General features: G+C 39.8%; 1 protein-coding gene across 2 annotated transcripts; it reads right to left on the reverse strand.

Moving 5' to 3' along the window:
• Positions 1-39: 39 nt before the first annotated feature.
• On the reverse strand, positions 40-24447 carry PHF10 (PHD finger protein 10). 2 transcript variants are annotated; one of them, XM_075924684.1, is made up of 12 exons: positions 24294-24447; positions 17988-18094; positions 17587-17717; positions 16565-16642; positions 15299-15432; positions 15023-15172; positions 13225-13334; positions 7804-7957; positions 7081-7236; positions 2003-2111; positions 1526-1714; positions 40-257 (listed from the first exon to the last, which is right to left on the reverse strand). In XM_075924684.1, the coding sequence occupies exons 1-12, from the start codon at positions 24360-24362 to the stop codon at positions 172-174; spliced, it is 1473 nt and encodes a 490-aa protein (XP_075780799.1). In that variant the 5' UTR covers positions 24363-24447; the 3' UTR covers positions 40-171. The 2 variants fall into 2 exon arrangements, with proteins under 2 accessions (XP_075780799.1, XP_075780798.1); XM_075924683.1 differs by having other exon boundaries at positions 16565-16648.
• Positions 24448-24892: the final 445 nt, after the last annotated feature.

A 24892-nucleotide genomic window follows, 5' to 3' on the forward strand; every position in this document is an offset into this window, starting at 1 on the left:
AATGCATGTTCAATTACTGCCATCATAGGAAAACACAGCCAAAATTATAAAACAATTTATTTGGTAAAAGATGCTTAAGTGGTTTTGTTCCATATAGAGAGTGGTTGGTTAAATAGCACCAAATTTATCACTTCAATTTGTGCAGTTAATCTTACTGGAAGATACATTCATTTAGCCCTCTTTGCTGTTTTTTCCCCTTCTTCCTCCTCTTCTAGGTGTGGGGGGGTCTTTTTGACAACAGTCACAAATCCAGCGACCTACGAAAGAAGAGTTGACATTCAGTGTTTTTATTCTTCCTGTAGAGCTTGTGACTATTCTACAAGACGAGTAAACTTTTTTTTTTTTTTTTTTGGCTATTAACTGTGCTGGTAACATGCAAAATTATCTTCAAATTTAAGTGTATAAGATAGTACTAGTGTTAGAAACAGGTAATGGCATATACATTCCCAACATACTGTATGTCAAACTGGACTTCGCAATCCTACTATAGGCTGGTTGAGAAACACTACCCATGCACTCAATTTTGCTTGAGTCAGAAGTGAAGTATTGGATCAAAGCATAATTTTAATGTGTTGACTGATTACTTTAAAGAAATATCAACTGATTCTGTGTTCTATCTTTAATATGGCTCAGTTAATGTACAGCCTAGTGTAAATCACAGAACATGAAGGGAAGAGTGTTCATCAGCAATTGAACAACTGTCCACTCTACTACATCTCACACTATTTTCAGGAAATGGAAGTATTGGTATTACAGGCAGCTAGCACTGCAGAACTTACTAAATATGAATCAATACAGTAGCAGTATTTTGCAACATGGATTTAGTATTGCACAGACTGACTACTGTCAATGATCTAGTTCTTTAATTCTGATTCCGGACTGCCATACACCTTGTGCAGTCATTTACACAGGTGCAAAATGAGTGAAATATTATTAAACTGGTATCTTTTGTATTAATATAAAGCGGATATAAATAACTGCACATAGTACCAGACACCAGTTATGTTTCAATTTCAAGTTTAAACTTGTTCCTGGGTTTACTTAGTTGACAATAGAAATTGTGATGTAAAAAAAAAAGATCAAGAGTATTTACACAGATGGGAAGAACATGCAATTTTTTTTCTACTTTAATAAAGCATTTGCACTTTTAAAACAATGCAAAGGTTATACTCTATCAATATGAAGAAACACAAAGTTTATATATGCTTGTTTTATGTATAACTGTTCAATATCTTGTGGGGAAACTGAAAAAGTAGGGTTCTGAGCCCAGCCCTACTCTAGTTTTGACAGGAAGCCAGTATTGTAACATGATGAAGTTTCCAAATCCTATACTATTATCAAAATATACAGAAAATTTATTTTACAAAAATCTCATTTTTGGTGTTTTGGATAATTCAGTTAATACTATTTTATACTGCAGATGCTACTTAATGTTTACATTCAACTAATTCACACATACCTCTGGAAGTGTAATCTTACACAGTAGAACATCCCAACCCTTAAAGGCTAATTTTTGCTTCATTACCTGAAGGGATAGCACCAAGCCCCACACAAAAGGTATGATAACCACGGTCACACACATCACAGAACATCATTTCTTCTTCATGGTGAGGCTGCCCACATATAATGCATGTTTTACATTCCATACACTGCCAAGGGTAGGTTTTAATCATAGCAACAAGCTCCACGGTCATGTCAAGACAAGAAGGGTGGCCTAGGTTAAAACCAATATTATTAATATTACTAATATCTTTAGAAATGAAGTTTTAAAGTAATATATATAAGTTACTAGCTATTTTATAAAAACAAGTTTAGCTCACCTAAGACTCAGCACAGTGACTCTGTTCTAGTACATACTTAAGTACAAGCATGGAAATTCTAAAGAGAAAGTTTCTAATTAAGATTGAAATGTTTGTATGCAAATTTAGTATTATACAAAATACTTCCACTTTTGGCAATGAAAACTCCCAGCAATCCAGTTAAAGTGTATATAGATACTTACCACTGTTGTCACATTGGGAGCAGTGTATAAGTGCTTCAGTCTTTCCTTTCTTGTTGGACTCCTTACCCTTCAGACAAATTCCACAAATAGCATTTGGAGTGACCTTTGGCTGGAAGGGTAGAAGAGGGCTATAAATTCATCCCAGAAGAATTTATAAAGGATTCAACAGGAAATTTGTTAACGTATCTCCATTTTAACTTTTTAAAATTACTAATGAACTTTCTGTATCTGTGATCAAAGTGAACCTTAAGACATAATGTGAAATTGATAAACACTGGTTATTTTTTTAAAATCTTAGGAAAGATGCATACCAATTTGATATTTAAAACATGTGCACAGTGAGCTATATGTAAATCATTTTACAAAAAATGGAATTAGCATACACTCTTGCTCTGGTTTCTCCTGCAAGATTCAGTTAGCACTTCCCTTAATAGGGAATACAAATAATATATATTATATCATAATTGTAAACCTAAATCAAATTTGTTAAATTGTGGAAGGAACAGGAAAACATTTATATGAATTTCCAAACTCTCAAGCTTCCATGTACATAAAGAAACAAATATCCTTTAAGAAATAGAAAATTACTTAACTCATTTGAATGGAAGCTTAAAACTAATGCCGGAATATCATACTTAATTTTTATTGTTGCAAGTTTCCAAAAATGTCTAATACACAAGATAGTTGTGTTGCTTTAATCAGTTTTATTGCTCCTTTCTTCCATATCCAAGATCTTGCTATAGAAAACACTACAGTTCTACATTTATGACACTGCTAGGAAATGATGTGAGAGACAGGAACTGAGTGTTCATAATATCTACTTAAGGCAAAGAACTTCCGGGGACTTAGATTTGCTTTGAGGTTCCCAGTATCTGTGTAGTAATTTTGTGACCAAACACAAAAGATAAGCCAGTAGCTTTATTTGAGGGAAAGAAAAAATACAATAAAGGTATCAAATTATTTTTGAAACGGTCACTTAAATAGCTTTAGTGTCAGACTTCAATCTATTACACCTTAATGACGCTATGGATTCAAATAAACACTTACTGATGTTAAATCCACCACTGCCAGAGATTTTTAAAAAGCCAGTGTATGTCAGTGATATTTTAGTTCTATAGTACACAGGCAGCCATCTAGTCAATGGAAGAGCTTTTAATGAAAAGCCTACTCCCCAAGAAAGTATGTGATTACTGATAAATGGTCATAATGGGACTTGCTCCATTTAAAAAAACCTGCCAAATGAAAAAAGAATAAAAATGGGTATTTTCTACTTAATATAGTATTAATAATCATGGCAGTGAATATAAAACTATTTTAAAAGGTATTCAATACTTCCCCTTTTAAAACAAAAATGCTATTTCCCAGTCAGCTCTTTTCTAACACTTAGCAAGATAATTAATGTCTTCAGCAATTTGTCAGAATTCATTGCCCTGCCTCAATTTTCTTTAATTTACTAAATCCCCTTTTATGGTTCTAATCTGCTTAACTTTCCTGGCCTGAGAAGTTTTAAATATAACAAAACCCACCAGATATTATATGTAACTTCCTTTTCAAAAGATGACAGAGGCATTCATAAAGACTTTTTTTGCTTATTTATTTTAAAAAAAGCATAGTCAAACCTGTTTTATACATAAATATAATAAAACCATAAAAGAAGTCTAACATTCACAAATGTCTCTACAAAATAAATATAATGGAAGTGAAAGCATACATAGAAAATTCTTACTTGTAACTATTCTACATCTACATAAATACCTTCTATACCCTGCTCCTCCCAACAAAAGGATAGTGGCACACACTTAAACCTCAGTTTTGCAGTGTATTAATTATCCTCTTGTTTCTTACTGCTATATTCTAAGAGTAAGGTTTTTGTTATGACATTTTACCTATAACTAAGTAAAACAAACCTCTCTAAAATAGCAAGTGCACTTTTCTAATCAAAATTCTATTTCAGCTATGAATAATTCATATTATACTGCTATAATATACAGCAGAAAACTCCCCCATATTCCACTGAAACTAAACTAACTTTGGGTTATTGTACCTGTGCTAGTTTATGTGTAGTTAATACTTTGATACATATAACTATAAAATTAAATACTGACTTAGGTGTATTTATTGTTAATACTTCCCTCTACTTCCACTGCACTAACATGTGTTCACTAGAAACAGTGAAATAAATCACAGCATACTAAAAATGTAGAGAGCCCCAAAGGGATGGAAGCACTCTGTTTAACATAGAATGGGGTAGGGGAGAGGAGAATAACTAAATGCAAGGTATTCACATTTCAAAGTAATTCAAGTTCTACATCCTAAAGAAATTAAATGGCCTTTAGGGAGCACTATGAAAAATTCTGTCTGTCCTGTATGCAAAATCATAATATCTCATTTCACCATTTCACATTTTGCTTGCCAAATCACCTTCATCTTATCTAATGAAGAGTGAGGCAGAGGGACTCCCTTATAACTAACTTCCATGCTGCTGTGCTGCAGCTCAGAGTCTCAAATCAAGCTCAACTACTGAAACAAGCACGAGTTTTCTCTGAGGTCCTATTGCCTGTGGGCAAGGCATTCAATTTTCATATATAAATGAACCCAAACCAAAAGTTTTGGGGACTTAACATCTCAACACATGGCAAATTTATTATGTGCAAAAAACTCCTGAACTCTGGGAAGAGAACCCTGTATGTGCAACGGTAGTAGCCAGTCCTGTATCAATTATAGCAACATCCAAGACTCTCTACTTTGTGATGTAATGAAATATAAAACATGCTAACCATTATATACTAATTAAAAGGCTGACAGTTAATGAAAATGGCTTCATACAAAATACACCGTTTTCCTGCTTAAAAAAAGGAATATGAGAATTCTATTGTATCACTTAAACTGTACTTACTATACCTATACACTCATACATGTTGATGTTGTAGCATTTATCCTTCAATTTTAAATTAATTGTAACCTAAAGATTATTATCCTATAAAATGGACAAACAGAATAATACAGATGAAAAATATTACAAAAACCAGAATTTAAAGGGACATTTAAAATTGGTTTCTAGCCTTCAGCATAAAGTGCCTTTATATTTAGGCACATTGTGGTGTATCGATATCTGTTAATCTTTTTATAGACCACTTTCAACAAGAATGTTTATATCTAAATCAATTAAGATATTTCATGTAATGGGGCATACTACTTATGTTTCAAAATTCCCATTAAAAATACACAACTCTGCCACCTCTGAAGTACTGACAACCTGATGCATCACCTTTGAGTAATGCTAGGTACACTGAAACTGTGAAAAAATATGCCATACAAATATTTTGGCACTGTAAGTTATCCAGTTAGCTTGCATGAACTGCTTTATTACTAACATAATCTGTAGTTTTAAACTAATAGATAATAGCCATCTGACTTCTCTTTCAAACTGCAGTACTGCATTACTTGTACAGCTGTAGGAGTTCAGAACCTTAGAAATGGTTCTGTTTAATTAGTTCTATGTATTCAAAAAGGCCACTAAATAGAACAGACTAACCAAACAGACACCATACTTTGTGGTCTTCACACCTAAGTGAAGCTTATTCGGTCAGGCCAGTTGCAAACATTCTCTATTATAAAAGATTTAAAAAATTAAACACTTTTTCAAGCTTCATCTTTGGATTTCATATTCTTGAAAATGTTGGTGTGAGTTTGGGTCTGCAATAAACAATTTGAAAAGTTACATATATAAAAAGATATGTATACCAACAGTTCAAATATCCATAATTTGCATCTGTCTTAAGCAACTCCTCCAAAGAGGAAAGATAGCTGAAGCTTGATAGTTATTTGTTATAAACAGCAAAAAAAATATGCATTGTGCAGGTATAGAATAAATTTAAGTTGTCCAATTCTTGTTGAAAACTATTTTCTAAGTTTGATGTATAGCTTCTTTAACAACCAATAGTAAATGTTGATTGTTAGCAAACATTCCTGAATATAAAATTCAAACCATTAACAGCTCACAATTTACCTTTGCTGCTGCAAGATTTCTCAGAATATATGATTTAGATATCACAGAAAAAATTATTGCTTTTCAACAGCATCTTTTGGCAAACACTCCCCATCACCATGCTTTAAACCCTTCCTCACTGTAGCATCTTTCACACAACGGAACTGATCCTGCTCCCACTGAAGTCAATGACAAAGTCTTACTGAATTCAATGGGAGCAGGATGGGGCCACATGTGTTTTTGAAGGTATAAAAATCAAGACTCCTATACTGTTTATAGTTCTAGAGCCTAAAATTTAAATAATGCAGATGAATTCTAATTTCTCTTAAAATATATGTAATCCTTATTTGACTACTGGGAAAACATTAATATTGCTTATTTTATCCTGGGTTTTGTAATCACTGCTTAACAGATGTTAAAGAGACTCAGTGTCATAACCAAATTTTAACTTGAGTAAGAACATTCTGCCTCTAGAAATTTCTCTTGTGACATGTATTAGATAATTTGTTATTCTCCATATCTGTCCTATGAGGTTGGGTAGTGTTGCTTAAACTGTAGTTAGTTTTGTAATCCATCCCAAAGGTGGCTACGCTTACTGATAAGTGAAGTAAAACCTATAAATAGTCAATACTTTGGATCCTTGAGGATGAAAAGCTCTGATTATATTGTCATAACATGCACTTATTCAACCATATTGCTGTGCTTTACAGCATGGGATCTCATGGTCTGTTGCCACACTTACTACCAGTAAGACAAAAACAGTGAATACTAACTTCTGACTGCAATATTAAAGCAGCCAGGAAAATATAAAAATCTCTGTATAAACAGCCATAATTTTTGTGTTGTAATTTCCCAGGAATAAGTTATGACACAAAAATAGAAGCCACTCCATAGCCAGGGTAACAGAAAAGCCCCTAGTGAAATAAAGTCAAATAGGAAGGAAAGAAGCAAACAGTTGGAGAGCACAATAGGAGAGCAGCTAGTGAAGTACAGCAAGCAGAACTTCCATATTTTTGAAAAACAAAGTTAAATATTTCAGGGAGAGAGGCTGGTCAGTAAAGAAGCGGAGTCAGGGGCTTTTTTCTTCTACCTTGTACCCAGGAACTGATTTGGACAGTACAGAACGTTTGGAGCCATCTTTTCTTGGAGTTGCACTTTTGTCTCTTGGTTTTTGTCTTCCCTGAAAAGAATCCTCCTGGTTGTCATTGGCACATTCACCTTCAGATACATTGCCAGATGAGTTGTCCTGTAAACAAAAATACCATCACTTTTTTGGATAGAGAAACCATTCTTTTCTAATCTCCAATGCCAACAAGGGTTAGCAGATTCTTTTCTACAAAAGCACAGGAGACATTTAAATGTGATACGGCCTGTTTTATTGTAACCTTTCATGCCTATATGTCTCCACAAAGAGGTTGGCATTACAGCAGAAGGATTCCCTCCCCTTCAACTCAGAGGAAAGAGTGAAGTGGGAAACTATAGCTTGGGTCACACATCTACATAATCATATTATTCATTTCTCGAAAGACTCTGTAGCAAAAAGTAAGGAAGGGCATGGACCTGGTATTTTCAGTGTAAAAAAGCAGCAGGAAAACAGTTTTAAAAGAAGTTACAGGCCGGATTTCATAAGTCAAAAAGCAGCATTAAAATAGTAAAGCCAAACTTTTTGGTTTTGCCTCACAGTTTTCTTTTAATCTAAACTACTGGACACAGATGTTAAAAATCCCACTGAAGTAATTACAGACATTGATCAAAGGGAAAGAAATGGAAAGAATCTCTTTTTTGTTTAAGATCACTTCTCAATTTATCTCACCGAATTGCCTTTGATTTTCCGTTTGTCGTCACCTCGACCTTCTTCTGCATCATCCGAATCTCCATCACTGTCCAGTGCAGGGAGTTCTGGATCCAAAGGTGGTTCATAAAGGGCTGTGTTTAATGGCAAATAGCGAAGTTCATCTGGGGAGTATCTAAAGTCAAGAAATAACTGCTTACTAATACAACTACTTACACACACATACACCTAGGGATGTCAAATATAGGTTAATGAACTAATTGACTAGTCGATGGATTTTCCATCGACTAGTCAATAAGCAGGGGAACTGCAGCGGTGTTAATTCCCTTCCCGAGAGCTAACCTCACTGCGGCTCTGCCTTTTAAATGTATTAAGAGCCTGCTGGCTCTTAATATATTTAAAAGGCTGATGCGCAGCATGGGGGGAGGGAGAAACGCGGTGCAAGCCAGGCCAACTTTAAAGGCTAAGGCGCAGCAGGGGGGACCTGGTGCAACCTGGGAATCAGCCGGCCCAGCTTGCGCTGCATCCACCCCTCCCATCCCCTGCTGTGCTTCTGATTTTTAAATGTATTAAGAGACGGTAGGCTCTTAATACATTTTAAAAGACTCGTCCCCGCTACGCCCCTACCCCCTGCAGAGACAGTACTGGGGGGAACCAGCATTTAAGAAGCAGCAAGGGGTGGGAAGTGACTAGTCGAGGGACTAATCATTTACATCTCTACATACACCATCAACAAAATATTTAAACCATTTAACTGCCAGTGGAAAATAAAAAAGGCCAGATCAGTTCAAAGCTCATTTTTAATTGTATATAAAATTACCACAGTTGTGTGCCCATATACAGTAATTATGCACAAAATTCAGAAAATGTGGGTCACAAATGCATTCTCTCTTTTTGGTCATAAATGTTACCAAATATTGTTTAACATGGACTAACATTTATAAACACACACACACACGCTCAGTCCAGTAAAAGGTGCCTGTTCCTCAGACATCATGGACCAATGCCTCATCCAAAGTACACCGAAAACAATAAAGTCTTTCTATTGATTGTAATGAGTTTTGGATCAAGTGCTATATCCTACTGTCTGAGAAATCAACTGACTAGGTAACAATCAGTTGCACACACACAAAATGGAAAATGATTGCCTAGGAAGGAGAACTGCAGAAAAGGATCTGGAGGTCAGACTGCACAAAGAGTTAAATATGAGTCAACAGTGTAACACTATTGCAAAAAAAGCAAAACAACATTCTGGGATGTACTAGCACAGTGGTCCCCAACGCGGTGCCCGTGGGCGCCATGGCGCCCGCCGACAACCTGGGCCGGCCCCGCCCCCGGCGCGCGGCACACTGGAGGCGCCGGCCCCAGGGGCGTGACACACACCGGCGCCTGGTGCGCGGGCGGCCCCAGCCCCGGGGCACATGCGGGCGCGCGGCGCCAGCCCCAGGCGAGCGGTTCGGACGGCGGTGCCGGCCCCGGGCCTACAGCACAAGGCGCTCGGGCGGCCCCGGCCCTGGGACACATGCCGTCGCTGGGTGCAATGGCATCCTTGCCCCTGGCGTGCCCCAGGACGCGAGGCCCCGCCCCCGGGCACCCGGCGCGTGAGTGGCCCCGCCCCCGGGAGCCTCTAAAGGTTGGGGACCACTGTACTAGCAGGAATGCTGTAAGCCAAAGGTTCTCACACTTTGTAATACCGTGACCCCCTAAAATTCTAAATGAATTTGTGTGACCCCCCACCACACTGCTCCACAAGTAAAGGGGGACTTGGGGGCAGCGGGACTGGCCAGGGGAAATCGGGCAGGGGAACCAGCTGGCGGGAAGCAGAGCTAGCGGGAGAGGGAGGGAGGAGTCGGGGGCAGCAGGGCTGGCCAAAGGAGTTGGGGGGGTCGTCAGAGCTGGCTGGGGGAGATCGGGCAGGGGAACCAGCCACCAGAAGCAGGGCTAGCAGGGGTAGCGGGGCTGGCCACAGAAGATCGGGAGAAGTGGAGGAGAACTGGCCGGCCAGGAGGGGGTCAGGAGGACTGTGAATCGGCTGGCAGGGAGCAGGACTGACCCGGGCATGTGCAGATCCCAGGGCGCTGCCCGTCTCGCACACAGTTCTGGTGAAGCACAAGTGAATCCGGCTGCGGCTCCACCACGTGCTTGACCAGCGCTCAGGAGCACGTACAGGGCTTCCCCTCCTCCCCAAGGCGTCAGATTGCGCCCCGCCTCCCAGCCAGTCCCCCTCACCTCCTCCAGGCTTCTGTCAGGTACCCAGCCGACGGAAATACCAGACATTATACATGTCCAGTATTTTCTCAATATTTTTACCAGACTGTCCCAAAACCCCCAAAAAACGGACTGTCCTGTGACCCCCCTCTAAGTTGCTTGCAACCTCCTCCATCATGACCCAGAGTTTGAGAAATGCTGCTGTAAGCCATGAGAAGAAATTCCTCTGCTCTAAACCACACAAATTAAACCTCAACTGGAGGACTACGTCCAGTTCTGGGTGTGTGTCATTTCAGGAAAGAGGTGGACAAATTGGAAAAAGTCCAGAGAAGAGCAACAAAAATGATTAAAGGCCTAGAAAACATGACCTCCAAAGGAAGATTGGAAAAAAATTGGTTTATTTTGGAAAAAAGAAAACAGAGTGGACACAATAACTGTTTTCAATAACATAAAAGGTGGCTACAAGGAAGAGGGAGAAAAATTGTTCTTAACTTCTGAGGATAGGACAAGAAGCAATTGGCTTAAATTGCAGCAAGGGAGATTTGAGCTGGTCATTAGGGAAAACTTCCTATCTGTCAGAGTGGTAAAGCAATGTAATAAATTGCCTAGGGAGCTTGTGGAATCTCCATCATTGGTGAGTTTTTAAGAACAGATAAGACAAAAACCTTTCACAATGATGGTCTAGATAAAAGCGGTCCTGTCATGAGGGCAAGGGCCTGAAATTAATGACCTCTCAAGGAACCTTCCAGACCTATAATGCTGCATACACTGAATCCTTCAATAAGTCATACTTATGATCTCCAATATGCTATTTATCTCTCTATACACATTCAAAAAATTTCCTGCAGGACAACAGCATCAGCTCTTAGCGAGGCGAAAGCGGCCAGAGAGAAGGGGGTAGGTGAGTGTAGCGAGCAGAGGATGCAGCCCCCTAGTTTTATATCATCTACCAATTTTATATGGATACATGCATAAGTATAAAACAAGTTTGATTATTTAATAGGTTAAAAAATAAAGTAGTAGGGGGCCATAGTTTTGTGTGTCAGTTCTCAGATTTGAAATGTCAAATATCTGACAATTACAGTCCACATATCATATGTTAATTTTGAAATGAACTTCCTTTAGAAAGGAGTGAGCTTGTTCCAGCAGAGTGGGAATTTTTTTAAAACACACATGAAATTTATAGGCATAGGATTAATTTGTCACATAATATAAAACATTTTAATGAAGTTATAATCCGTCAAATTGCCTCAATTTCTAATATTTTAAGTGTTTTTCATTGGGAGAAAACAACATATGTGCAGGTATGCAACCGTCCATATCTCTAGCAACTAAATACCAGAGAAAGTTTTTGTGAATTCATTATTCCACTTAACTTTACTTCAGTCAGCATTAGGGAAGATGAATGGGAAGCATAGGTGCATTAGGTGTGGGCATGCCTTTTTTGATAAAACCACACCCTTCTGGAAGACATTTTGTACTTATTTTGCTTCAGAGGGGTAGCCGAGTTAGTCTGTACAGGATAAACTTTAAAAACAACACATAGTCTGGTAGCACTTTAAAGACTAGCAAAACATGTAGATGGTATCATGAGCTTTCGTGGGCACAGCCCACTTCTTCAGATGACTGGAGTGTTGGATGTCCAGAGCCAACATCTGGACTTCCAACACTCCGATCATCTGAAGGAGTGGGCTGTGCCCACGAAAGCTCATGATACCATTCACATGTTTTGTTAGTCTTAAAATGCTACCAGACCATTTGTTGTTTTTTAAGTTTATCCTGTACTTATTTTGCAACTTTGATCTAAGGATTTCAAAGCACTTTACCAAGGTGATCATTATTCCTATTTTACCAGTGACAAAACTGACACTTACAGTGAATAATGACTTGTCACACTGGAACCCAGTGACAGCCAGGAATAAAATCTTGCATCCCATCTATCCATTCTAATAACCAGATCAAGCTGTGTCCCTATCTGCTTCACTCTGGAGGTGGCACACATTGAGTCAGCCCTTACAGAGATTAGGGAACTTGTCAGAGAAAATATTTCCATGCTAATCTTGGGCAATACAATATATTGTACACATGGCAGAGGTTTTAAAAGTTCATAAACACAAAGAATTACAGACATTTTCAGAGGGAGAGGGGTCAGTTTACCAAAACTTTCCTTCTTCCCCCACACACAATTTCACAGGCCATGAAAAAAAAAATCAATTAGCTGTTAGCAGTCATCAGTCTTGAAAAAAAAAAAATCCCATAAAACTGTTTATCTGTGTTCATGCTGAACAGCTGCATAAAAAATACTTGACCACGCGCCTGCAACATAAAATTCAGACATACTGCAAATATTCTTGACAGTCTCTGGGGAAGTCAAATACTGAATAGACAGAGAGAGTGAACTACACTCTGTTGCATGTCAAATTGATCCCTCTAGAACAGGCATGTCCAAAGTCCGGCCCGTGGGCCAATTGCGGCCCGTGTTCTGGTTTAATACGGCCCCACAGGTAATTTGGCAATATCTATCTTTTATGGCCCCCAACGAATCCATATGTATTGAGATGAATACATTGTAAAATCTCAGTTAATGTTAGTTGGTCTAAATCAGTTATTAATATATTTGGACACAACATGTATACTTGGTGTTATGTTCCTGTTCATATTTTTTGAACTTAAAAGTTGACAGACAACCTTTATTACCAATAATATGTAATGTACTTTACAATGTTCCTGACATATATTTCAGCTTCCTGGATTTTTTTTTCATCTGGCCTTCAGATATGAAAGGCAGAGTGATTTAACACCTGTTTAGATTTGTCATCCATGTGACGAAATGAAAAGTATGCCGTTTGCAATAAACTTTGCATAAAATAGTTAATTTGCATTTAATTTTAATGGTTCAAAGAATGTCAGGCAAAATGGTCGGCCCTCACGCATGTTCGCTTCATCAAATCTGGCCCTCTTTGAAAAAAGTTTGGACACCCCTGCTCTAGAACATGGCTGAGGCACGTTGACAGAGCAGCATGGAGAAGTTTGCACTGCTGTTGCCAGTGCCAAATATGTTCAGTGAAGAATGAACTTCAGTCTTCTGGAACTGCAGACTTACATATCTCAGCCAAAAAGTTCACTCAAAATTATTTTCAAAGTATTATCACTACTACCCTTCTCAGCTAAATTCCTGGAATACAGAGCAAGTAGATGTAACATAAACAGTAGCTATGATATCTTTGTAAGTACCTTTTGTAGTACTCCTGGAACTGGCCGGGTATGAGAGCCACTGGATAAGGACTAACCTTTGTTCTCTCTGTAGGTAAGATTTTGTATTTTCCTTGAGGCACCTGGATAATCTGTATCATTTAATACAAAATAATATCTTATTTTCCAAACTAGCAACATTTGTTTTAAAGTCACTTGACTTTTCCACATTTTTAAACTCGGCCTTTATTATGCTGGAACAGTCACCTGATTTTCCCTGATGCATTCCAACACCTCAGTGCATATATTATATAAAAACTTATTTTATAGTTTTGTCAAAATAATATTCTATAAAAATCTAAATAATAAATGTCTATTTATCACAATGGACAACTAATCATCTTTATGGCACCAAGACTTTGTAATAAGATAGGACAGTGGTTCTCAAAACTGTGGATCTCAACAAAAGTTCCCTGTAAGCTGTGCTTTTGTGCACTCAGGAGAAATTCAAATGCTGCCTAGCTGATTAGCAGATTGCCCACACATGCCTCAGTGCACATAAAACATTTATTCTGCACGTGGATGGAAAAGATTGGAGGAAACATTGGTTTCAGCCCCAAATCCCAGCAAGTCTAAAGCCAGCCCTGGCGACTCCAGTAAAACAGGATTTGTGACCAAAGTTCGAACCCCACTGCCCAAGACTAAAGTCATCATATATTGATGTTCCCCTGGATGGAAGAGGTTGTGCTTTGGTGCCAAGTGATGAGGCTCAGGCTACAGTCCCCCTTCCCAGGGTCATGTAGTAATTTTGGCCGTCAGAAGGGGGTCACAGTGCAATTAAGTTTGAGAAACCCTGAGACAGAAGAAGAATAAAAAAACAAAAAACACACTCTTTTATTACATTTAAATTACCATACAAGCTGATAAATAAAGTAAGTAAAACGTAAGTTGGTTTTCATACTGAGCATCTTTAAAATGTAAATTTACCATAGAGGCATAATAGAAGAAAGTCATGAGAACAAGGAAATCCAACTTTGAAAGCAGACTTTTGTATACAAAAACATCAGGTATGATGAAAATATACAAAACAGAAGACCACAGGAACTGCCATAAAAGATCAAACCAGTGGTTCACTATCCAGTTGCTGACAGGGGCAAATGTCAGAAAAGTCTAAAACCTTCAAATAGTCTAGGAAAGTTTCTGCTTAAACTATCTTCAGGCAAGTATTGGTTGGCTTACATTCTGAAGCAAGATTGATACATATTTTTATCCTTTATAGTTGAACTATGAAAATTATTTTTATTCATAAATTACTAGAATATTATTAAAATGTTTGACTCGGGAATAATTTATAGAATTTACTATCACAAGCTAACTTTGACAATCAGTAATTATCAGTTTTAAATTTGTTTACTTTCAATTTCATTAAGTCTCCCCTTATTTCTGCATCATGAGAAATGGTAACAGGAGTATCCAAATGACCTGACCTCCTTTATTCTATTTTATATACTACTACCACAACACTTATTTGTCTCATTTCTAAATTAAGTAGTACCAGCAGTGCTCTCTCATATGGAAGTCTTTCTACCTTGAGAAATTACATTAACTAACTGAAGTACATTTTAAAAAACTGAAGTGAAAAATTCTATTCTATTTGGTAAAATAACTTTTTAAAATGTACACAGTCAAATCTATTTCTAAACCAAATTATTTTAATGCAGTATTATGATAAAAATGATTACATAGTATGTTTTCAGAAAAAGCACCAAAAAGACTAGTATTTCTACTATAATATTGAAGCAGCTACGTATTATCAAGCAATAAATTTAAGTCAACTTACATGTGTCTGTAAATCGAAATAGGCTCTTCTTTCTTCCATTCGTTCCCGGTTTAAATTGCTGTTAAATTCTGCAGCTTTCTTGGCAGCTTTTTTAATATATTCTGGAACTTTACTAGCCTCTACTTTTTGTGTGTTCTGCTGTTGCATTTGCTGAAATAAAAATAATTGGATTAATTCACAAAATAAATCTGTAAAAATCAGATACTGAAAAAGGCACATAATCCCCATGCCCAATATTTTACAGATCTGGTTCATTAAAGTCAAATAGAAACTTACAGAGTATTCTTTATAATGATCTGTTATTCGCTGGCGTTCTTTTTCTTGCAGTATTACAGAATACTCAGCGTGTTTGGCAGGATATTCTTTAATCATCAAATCAATCACTTCATCACTGCGCAAGGCTGTTAAACCTAGATTTAAAAAAACCACCAATAATGCTACATTGCAAAACAAATTGTATGGAATTTGCCATTTTGACCTATAGTCTATTGTAAAGTTTTCCATTAAAGCAGACAGCCTAACATAACTGGTACCTTTCACTGAACATGGCAACATTTTTTTAGAAATTCTAAAAACCACCCCTTCATCCCTTAATTTTCAAAACATTTTGGGCTTGGTGTGTGATTCTCATTGACTTTAATGGAAACCATATGTCTAAGCCCCATACTTTGCTTTAAAAAAAAAAAAAGTTTAGGGAACTCAGATACCCAAAATATTATGCAGCTATTGCTATTCTGTTTATGTCAAATAAACCACTAATAAATGAAAAGATACAGCATACAAAGAAGCAATGAAAATAATCTTCTATAACACTCAACTTCCTGTACTAAATGAGAAAGCAGTAACACAGATTTGCACTATCAAAAATAATTGTGATACGCAGGACTCAACAAATCCATTTATCTACTCGCCCGTGGCGAGTAGATTTCACTCGGTCACCCCGTTCATCGGTGGTGCATGCATGCGCAGTGCGGGGCTGGCGCATGCGCAGTGCGGGGCTGGCGAGTGGATTTCGCCGCGCTTTGTCAAGCCCTGGTGTTAAGCATTATTCAATCATTACGTCAATCCAAGTTAATGTGTATTATAAGTGAAAAAAGAAAATATTAAGGTTTTCATTCTGATATGAATATGCTTGAGTACTTTAATTCACATGTCCTCAAACCTGCAAGTTGATCAACACATGCAGACCTTTGTACCAACACAAAGCCCCATCTAAGCCAATGGAACTTCATGATGACACAGAGGTTCTCTTGATCAGCTTGGAAAACCAGGGCCTATGTTAATAAAATATCCTCATGAGCAAATGAAGTCATTAGAAATGGTAAAAACAATGTAGAGTCTAGTAATTTGTTGAAGACCTTAGATTGAAAATGTAAAATACAATGACATTACATTTTAAATGTACAATAAACAATAATAATAAAAATAATATAAATGTCTAGTCAAGAAATAACTTGATTTTCTATCATTTTAAGACAGGAATCAATAGTCTAGCCTAATCCAACTATATAAGAAATCTGAAAATTCATTTTGTTTTCTTACCTAAAGTACACTGAGTCTCTGTGATGACATTTAATTCTCTGAGGTAGAGTTTCTCCTTGTGAGACAGATCTCGTCTCTCTAAATCTCCAAGAAAAGACAAAACAGCAGTAAAACCGTGCAGTGTTATACACTCCCACATCCATCATAGAAGGAGTTCCAGTTAGGGGAAAAACTAGTTTACAACTTCTTTTTCATGTGATGAAAAAGGAAGTCCATACAATAATATGTCTATTTAGTTACTATTTAGTTTAGCAGTAGTACAATCCAGAATTAACAGTAGAAAGTTTGAAAAAAATAACATCTTGCTAATGTAATCTGAGGGTATATTAGTTTAACACAGGAAAAAGTATTCCAAAATAAAAGTATTGTGTCATTATAAAAAAGGATGTTCATTTTTTGGGTTTTATTATAAATAGTTTTAAATTTACATTTTCTCCAAGAAATTAAAAGGACACTGGCAAATAGTAAAGGCAGAAAGTATGTTGCTAAAAACTGTTTACAAATTCTAATATAAGGACTATAGTAATAATTGATGGATAAGACAGACTGTCACCAATTCTCATAAATGAAGCATAGATTTCCTTGATTATTCTGATATTTTCCCTTAGGGTGGATATAATGCCCGCACTATTGTGCAAGAGTTGGAAATCGAAACTGACAAACCTAGTTCACCATCCAAACTGAACAATATTCACGATGTTCCCAAAAGTAACAAACGCTCAAAAATAAATTAGGACCAAGATTAAGAAAAGTGACTTAATCATCCCATCTTCTGTAAAGCAGGCCCCTTTGTAGTATTTCAAGACAGGCACACAAATATCACTAGTAGCTTTTGAAATCTTGGCTCAGATTTTTCAGCTAATGTAAATGATTAGTAACAGAAAAATAGTTAAGCATGATTTTTAACTTGACATCACCCTCTTAACTGAAAGACTTATGTTATATTCAAAACGATGTGAGTTCCCAGTTTGTACACAGTGAAATCAACAGGATTTTTACACAAGCTTTTGCAACCTGGATACCTGGATATTTTCGTTTAAATGAAGTCACACCCAAGTATTCACTGACTTGCTCCTGAAGCATATAGTATTCTCCTGTTTCATCAGGTGGCCATTTGTATTCTATTAAATTTTCAGCAGGAAAGTAGCTATAGCTAAACACAAAAAGAATGGGTTTGAAATAATAATAGTACATTTCACTACAAAAGAAAGTATTATATAATACTCAAAGTAACTGTTAACAATGTTGTGCTTCTAGAACTTTATCTAATTTCCATTTAAATCAACACAATACTTTAAATCACCAGGTCAGAGAAATGCATGAGCAACTTATAAACAGATAAAAAGGAGCTAATGCAAAACTTATGCAAAAAATACAACAAAACGGTGTTTAAAAAGATACAATCTTAGTAAAGTGATACTACCCAAGGTCTTGACTAGAAGTTTCACAACTTCGAGAACTGTCCCCCGAGCCCATACGTCGTCGTTTTGATGGCTGGCTGCCATCATTTGAATTTTCTTCTGTATCATCCTGAAATAAAAATGGAGAGCAAGCATTAAAAATGAAGTCAAGTCGTAAAAGTAATAAAGTGTAAAGTTAAGCATGTACTTAATGTATTAGAATATCAAAATATAAAGAGTCAGAAAGATGTAATAAGCTAATAATTTTGGGATTGTGAAAGGTAGCTGTGTCTAAACCCAATCTGATCCTTAGAAGTACAAGTTGAACGTCTCTAGTCTGGCTTGGCAATATCTATGGTCCAGCAACATCCATGATCCAGCATGACACATCCTTAATAGCTGCAACTCTGTCAAATTACAAATCATTGGAAGAAACCAAAAGCCTTCAATGGCTTTATCTTGTTTAATAACATTTGTAAAATATTGTTTATGCAAGAACCTGTCAAAAACAGTCAAGATCACAAAGTTACACTTAATATTTGTTTATTAATGACAGGTATACTTGCTAAGTCTTATTCAGTGAACAACATATAACAGGAAAGCCAATCTCAAATATAACACTTCAAAACATGGATTTAAGAGACAACAGTGATTTATAAACTAATTTTGCCTACTGTAGCTACATAATACTTGTAACACCAATACAGTGAAAAGATTAGAAAAAAACATGTCTGTCTCTCTCTCTTTTTATTTTACTTCATATATTTGACAACTCTTTGTCTAGTCTCTTCCCCTTTTCCTTTGTGTGGGTCTTCATGTAGCAAAAAAGAAAAGAAAAAAACATTTTTGTTAATTAGGAAAAAATGGAAAAGAAATTTTGAAGCAGGTGCAATTAGAGCTATTTTAAAAACTTCTTTAAATTGTCTCAAGCTGGTGGTATCTTTCAAAAAAAGATGGTTTTCATGAAAGGAAACAGAGAAGTAAAAAGAAAAAACTAGTGAGTGCATCACATTGTACGCTTTTGTTACAAAATCTATTTCTAAGGGAAAATGATATAAATGGATCAAAATCTTGTTGTCTTTGTTACTCAGCCTCTAAATGCTGGTAGGAACAACAGAGAATCAGCCATGCAGCTTCAGCACTAAAATAAGTTACAATGAAGGATAGCACAGAAGTAATGAGTCAGCTAATACTGAATACTGGGAACACAGACGTAATACAGGCAGTCCCCGGGTTACATGGATCCGACTTACATCAGATCCCTACTTACAAACGGGGTGAGGCAACCCCGCACTAGCTGCTTCCCCCCAGCAGACCAGGGAGACGCTAAGCTAGCGCCCCCCCCAGCAGACCTGGGAGACACGGAGTGGTTTTTCTCAGCAGACACCTCAGCTTGAGAATAAAGGACTGAGGGAAGTGAGGCGTGGGAGAATAAAACTGAGCTCTGGAGAAATGTTTGCCTAGAGTTTCCCCTACAATATGTACCAGTTCCGACTTACATACAAATTCAACTTAAGAACAAACCTACAGTCCCTATCTTGTACGTAACCCGGGGACTGCCTGTACACTGACAATTTCTGTAACTCTTTTAAAATTGTTTTATTCCTATATCACCTCAACTACACCATTTTCAACAATAGTGGAGAATATGGCAAGGATTCCCAATGCTGATCTCTGTTGTCTAACCAGTTTTTCTTTTTAGATCCATACTTTCTAATGCTAGATTTGGCATTGCCCCCCAAAATGGCTTCTGATCTTCTGAAGAGTAGTTAAGAAGAAAGAGTTATTCACCTCTTGATTTTCATTATTTTTAACCCCAAAATTATTTCAGCAGTTTCTCTCTCAGAAATTTCTAGTTAGAGTCTAAGACTGTCTACACTAGCACTTTAGCTGGTTAAACTTTTGTCCATTAGGGCAATGAAAAGCACTTCCTTAACCAACAGAAATTTCATTAAGAAAAGCATTGATGGGGACAACTCTCCCACCAACAAGCCTACTGCCACTTCTGGGGGGTAGTTTAAGCTACACAAAAAGCTCTCTCCAACCAAAACAGCAGCTACACTGGAAACCTTAGAGCAGCGCAGTTGCACCAATATAGTTGTGTCTCTGTAAGGTCTGTATTGTAGATATAGCTTAAGATTATAAAAAACCTAATACACAAAAGAATGCAGTGTGTAGCATAGGGCATGCTCAGGGCTGATAGGGTACGTCTACACTAGCCCCCTAGTTAGAACTAGGAAGGCTAATGAGGGTGACTGAAATTGCAAATGAAGCGCAGGATTTAAATATCCCGCCCTTCATGAGCATGTTCCCGGGCGGTCGCCATTTTGGAAACTGACTAACCTGGAATAACTGCCCATGTCTACACGCAGCAGTGAAACGGGAGTTCGAAGTAAACCCCTTAACTTGAATTAGCTGTTAAACCTCATTCCACGAGGAGTAACAGCTAGTTCAAGTCAGGGGTTTACTTCGAACTCCCGTTTCACTGCCGCATGTAGACACGGGCAGTTATTCCAGGCTAGTTAGTTTCCAAAATGACAACCACCCAGGAACATGCTCATGAAGCGCGGGATATTTAAATCCCGCGCTTCATTTGCAATTTCGGTTGCCCTGATTAGCCTCCCTAGTTCGAACTAGGGGGCTAGTGTAGACATACCCATAGTTATAAGATCTGGGTTTCAACCAATTATAAGGTCAGAGTGATTGGACTGGGGAATCCTATCATGGGAAACAATTTCTGAAAAAAAATGGGGATTCATGGTGGGACACAGTTGAACTCGAGTCCATGGTGCAACAACATGGCTAAAAGAACTAAATTGCAGAGGAATCAAAGAAAAATCATGAGGACGATTAAAAGATTGGAAAACATGTCTTCATAGTGAGAGACTAAAGGAGCTCAAGCTATTTAGTTTAACAAATAGAAGATTAAAAGGTTATTTGATGACCAGTGTTCAAAGATTTTCTAACCATGAGTGAAGTGAGTTTTGGCTTGTGCACCAATATTGAAGTCATGCGAGCTGGTTTGGATGTGTGCTACCATGGCACCCAATTTATTAACACACACACATTCCCAGACGCTGGAGCAGACACCCCCTGCCATGTGGCAGGTCCCATTCCTAGCCCCAGCTGCCAGAACAGGCTCCACCCCTGCCACGTGGAAGCCCCAGCCACTAGGACACACACATACACCCCCGCGGCAGCTTCTGACCCCCCCATCTCAGTGGCTCCCTCACCAATTAATCTTAGTCAGCCCTACCCGCCGGAGTAGCCGCCCGCAATGTGAATGCTGCTGTGCAGCTCTCCAGAAGAAGTGAGTGAAGGAAGAATTTTTTTGTGCAGGACTGCACACCTTAGTGGGAACTATGTTGATTACTATCTATAAAAACCTACACAAAGAATAGAAATTTGATAAGCACAAACAATCTAGCACACAAAAGGTGTAAGAATAAGATAGACAAATTCAGACTATAAATGAAGTGCAAAATTAAGTGCAGATAATCAGCTATCACTAGAAACTTTAATATTAGTATTGCTCTTTTTCTGCCAAAGCCTGTGGTGTTCAAAATGAGAGTAGAAATTAGTGAAAGATATTTACTTGATGCAGTCTTGTTTATTTAAAAAAAACTACACAAACATCCTGTTTCTCTAGATACAGAAGAAATAAAACAAGAAACAGCTTCTTTTGCTCACAGCACCAAGGGCATTCTTTTCATGCCACACCTCAACACAAAAACTGCCCCTAGTTTCTTCAGGTCAGCCACCATGCTTCCAGACAGACAGACAGACAGACAGACAGACAGACACACACACACACACACACACACACACACACACACACACTCCTCAATACTCAGCAAAAGTTCCTGGGCCCATTCACACACTCCTTTTCTCTTATTTAGCAAAAGGAACAAGGAGCCCTGTGGCACCTTACTAACAGATGTATTGGAGCATAAGCTATCGTGGGCAAAGACTCACTTTGTCTTATTTAGCAGTATATGCTCTTAGAGTTATGTTAACTGAAGGATGAATTTACACTTATCAATCTCAATACAGTTTTAACTCAACCCAAAACAAATTTTCATCCAGCTCATAACACAAGATTTTTTCCAGAGGAGATGGTCTAGTTCAGGGGTGTCCAAACTTTTTTCAAAGAGGGCCAGATTTGAAGAAGTGAACATGCGTGAGGGACGTCCCTCCACTCTCAGCCCCAAGGCGGAGGGCCCGCGGGGTTGGAGGCGGGCGGAGAGCGCAGGGCACGCCGGCCTCACGGCGGCCCGGGGGCAGGGCGAACCCGCAGCCGAGCGGGGGAGCGGGGCTGCGAACGTGCCCTACAGGGCAGGCTCTAGGACCGCGGAGGCCATGGGTGGCAGCGGCGGTGGCGGTGCGGCCAGAAGCGGCGCGCTGGGCGCGCCAGTTCCAAAGAGCGCCGGGGAGCCAGGAGAGGGGGAGGAAGCGGGGGCCGTATTAAACCGGAATACGGGCCGCAATTGGCCCGCGGGCCGGACTTTGGACATGCCTGGTCTAGTTCAACCATAGCTATTAGACTTGGGAAAAAAGGAGCTAGGATACACAGATCAAATCAAACCAATGATCAAAATTAGAGATGTAAGTGATTAGTTGACTATCCAATAAGCATATTGGATAGTCGACTAGTGACTTGACTAGTAGCACCCCTCCGCCCGCTGTCTCTATTAGAGAGAGGCAGCAAGAAGGGGAGGAGGAAGAGCAGGAGCCAGCGCTGGGAGGAACTGGCTTAAAAGCCAGTTCCTCCCAGCACAGGGGGCAGGGCAAGGAGAGCACAGTGGAGAACTGGTGCAGGGTTCTTGCTACATTTCAAAAGAAGAAGCACTGTGGGAGTAGAGGGCAAGGGGGGGGGGGACCTCAAGCAGTCAGCCCTGTGCTTCCTACTTTTGAAATGTACAAGTGCCCTCCTCAGTCTGCTTGACTCCCCCACACACGCTTTGCTTTTGAAATGTACAAGAGCCCCAGGTGAGGGGAGGCTCTTGCACATTTCAAAATCAGGAATTGCAGGCCAGCAGGGAACTGCTTGTGTCCCCCGCTTGCCCTCTGCTCCCACAGCACTTCTGACTTTGAAACATAGCAAGAGCCATCAGGGCTCTTGCTACATTTCAAAGGCAAAGGTGCCCTTATTGACTGAGGGTACATCTACACTTGCTCCCTAGTTCGAACTAGGGATGCAAATGTAGGTGACCAAAATTGCTAATGAAGCGGGGATTTAAATGTCCTGCACTTCATTAGCATGATCTTGCCAGCATGTTACTCTGCTCAACAGCTGATTCGAACCAGGAAGTGCACGAGGAGTAACGTTAATTCAAACCAAGGGGTTTGGTTCGAACGTGTTCTGGCACGCACTTCCTGGGTCTAATCAGCTGTTGAGCGGAGTAACATGCCAGCCAGATCATGCTAATGAAGCGCAGGATATTTAAATCCCCGCTTCATTAGCAATTTTGGTCACCTACATTTGCATCCCTAGTCCGAACTAGGGAGCAAGTGTAGATGTACCCTAACTGAATAGCTGCTGAAAATTCGATTAGTTGATTAAACTAAATTTATCAGTCTTAACCAAAATGATCCTTTTTGGACTTAAAATCTAATACTCTATTCTCAGTTCTTCCATGCACTCCCTGTATGACCAGTCCACCTTCTGTGCACTTTTGTTCCTCCATCTGTATAAATGAGATGATATTTAACCTCCTAGGTACTGAATAAAAGTACTCTGTATTATTATTAGGCCTTTTTAGACCACTTGCAAGCTTGAGTTATCCAAGATACTTTCAGACAGCATTTGCTAAGGTCACCTCTGAATCTGAAGGAAGGGGAGATGCAGGAAACAGCTGCACATCACTGGAAAGACCCGTTGCAAAGATACTAGCCACTGCTCATCCCTGGCCCACGGGGGCGGCTTTCAGCTTCCTGCGAGATTGGCCAGTCCCAAACCTAGAAACTGGTCAACTTCCAGGCCAGGAAGCCAACCCTGGAGGAGCCCCGGGAGCTGTATCTCCTTTGCCCGGGCTTAGCCCTTCTGGCGAGAAGGCTGAGGAGCTGTAGCCCGTTCGCGGGAAGAGGCATCCAGGGCTCCCTATCCCACCCCCGGGCCACGGCTCCCTACGGGGCTGGGGTCTCTGTGGGCCGAGGGGGGGGCGATGGGAACAGGCCGGGCGGGAGGTAGCTGCGCTACGGGCTGGCTCCCGCCCGGTCACTTCCCCCATAACACGGGGGGGGGGGTAGGTCTGATTCCCCCCGCGCGCTCCCGGGAGAATCCCGCCGCGCCAGGGGGAGGGGCTGCCAGCCCGGCCCGCCTCTCTCACCTTCAGGGACTGGGCCCCGGGCGTGGCCGGGTCGCTGTCACAGACCCGCGGGGACAGAACCGCCGCCATAGCCGCCGCCCGCTCCCTCCGCTGGGCGGGGCGAGGAGCCGCAGCGTCCCCGGCGTCGCGCCCGCCCCGCCCCCTGCTGGCCGGACCCGCAGTGCGCCCCGCCCACCCGACACCCCCCTCTCGGAGTCACCTCCCCTCGGCCCTCCCCCGTGTGCCTGCGCCCCCTTCCCCGCGGCCCCGCCCACCCGGGCCTTCCCCACGTGCCTGCGCACCCCCCAGGGCCTGCGCCCCTTTTCTCTCTCACTCCCGCTTTCTAATTAGCCTCTCCCGGCGGATCCCCGGCGGCCTTTATTAGGGGGGGGGGGGGTGTTAAACCAGTCTCAGCCCTAAGGCCAAGCCCTGAGACTGTATCACCAGACACAATTTCTAAGTAAAAGACCCCTCACTCCTGGTCTGCCACAACGCTCCAATGTCCAGGCTTGCCAGATGGTTTCAACAAAAATACCAGACACGCTTGACATTCCATCACAATCTGCATTACAGCTGATTTAGAAAATACCCGACATTTCTATTTTCTCCATTTGTTTTCT

The sequence above is a fragment of the Pelodiscus sinensis genome, chromosome 3 (assembly GCF_052426305.1).
Source record: "Pelodiscus sinensis isolate ZL-2025 chromosome 3, ASM5242630v1, whole genome shotgun sequence".
Taxonomy (NCBI): Eukaryota; Metazoa; Chordata; order Testudines; family Trionychidae; genus Pelodiscus; species Pelodiscus sinensis.

Excerpts from the sequence above, each read along its gene's own strand:
- PHF10 (XM_075924683.1), bottom strand. The coding sequence starts at position 24,362 with ATGGCGGCGGTTCTGTCCCCGCGGGTCTGTGACAGCGACCCGGCCACG. Across the intron at positions 15,433-16,564 it reads AGAGACTCAGTGTACTTTAG|GTTTAACAGCCTTGCGCAGT; the intron begins GTAAGAAAACAA and ends TTTTAAATCTAG. Across the intron at positions 13,335-15,022 it reads ATTTCGATTTACAGACACAT|ATTATCCAGGTGCCTCAAGG; the intron begins GTAAGTTGACTT and ends TAAATGATACAG.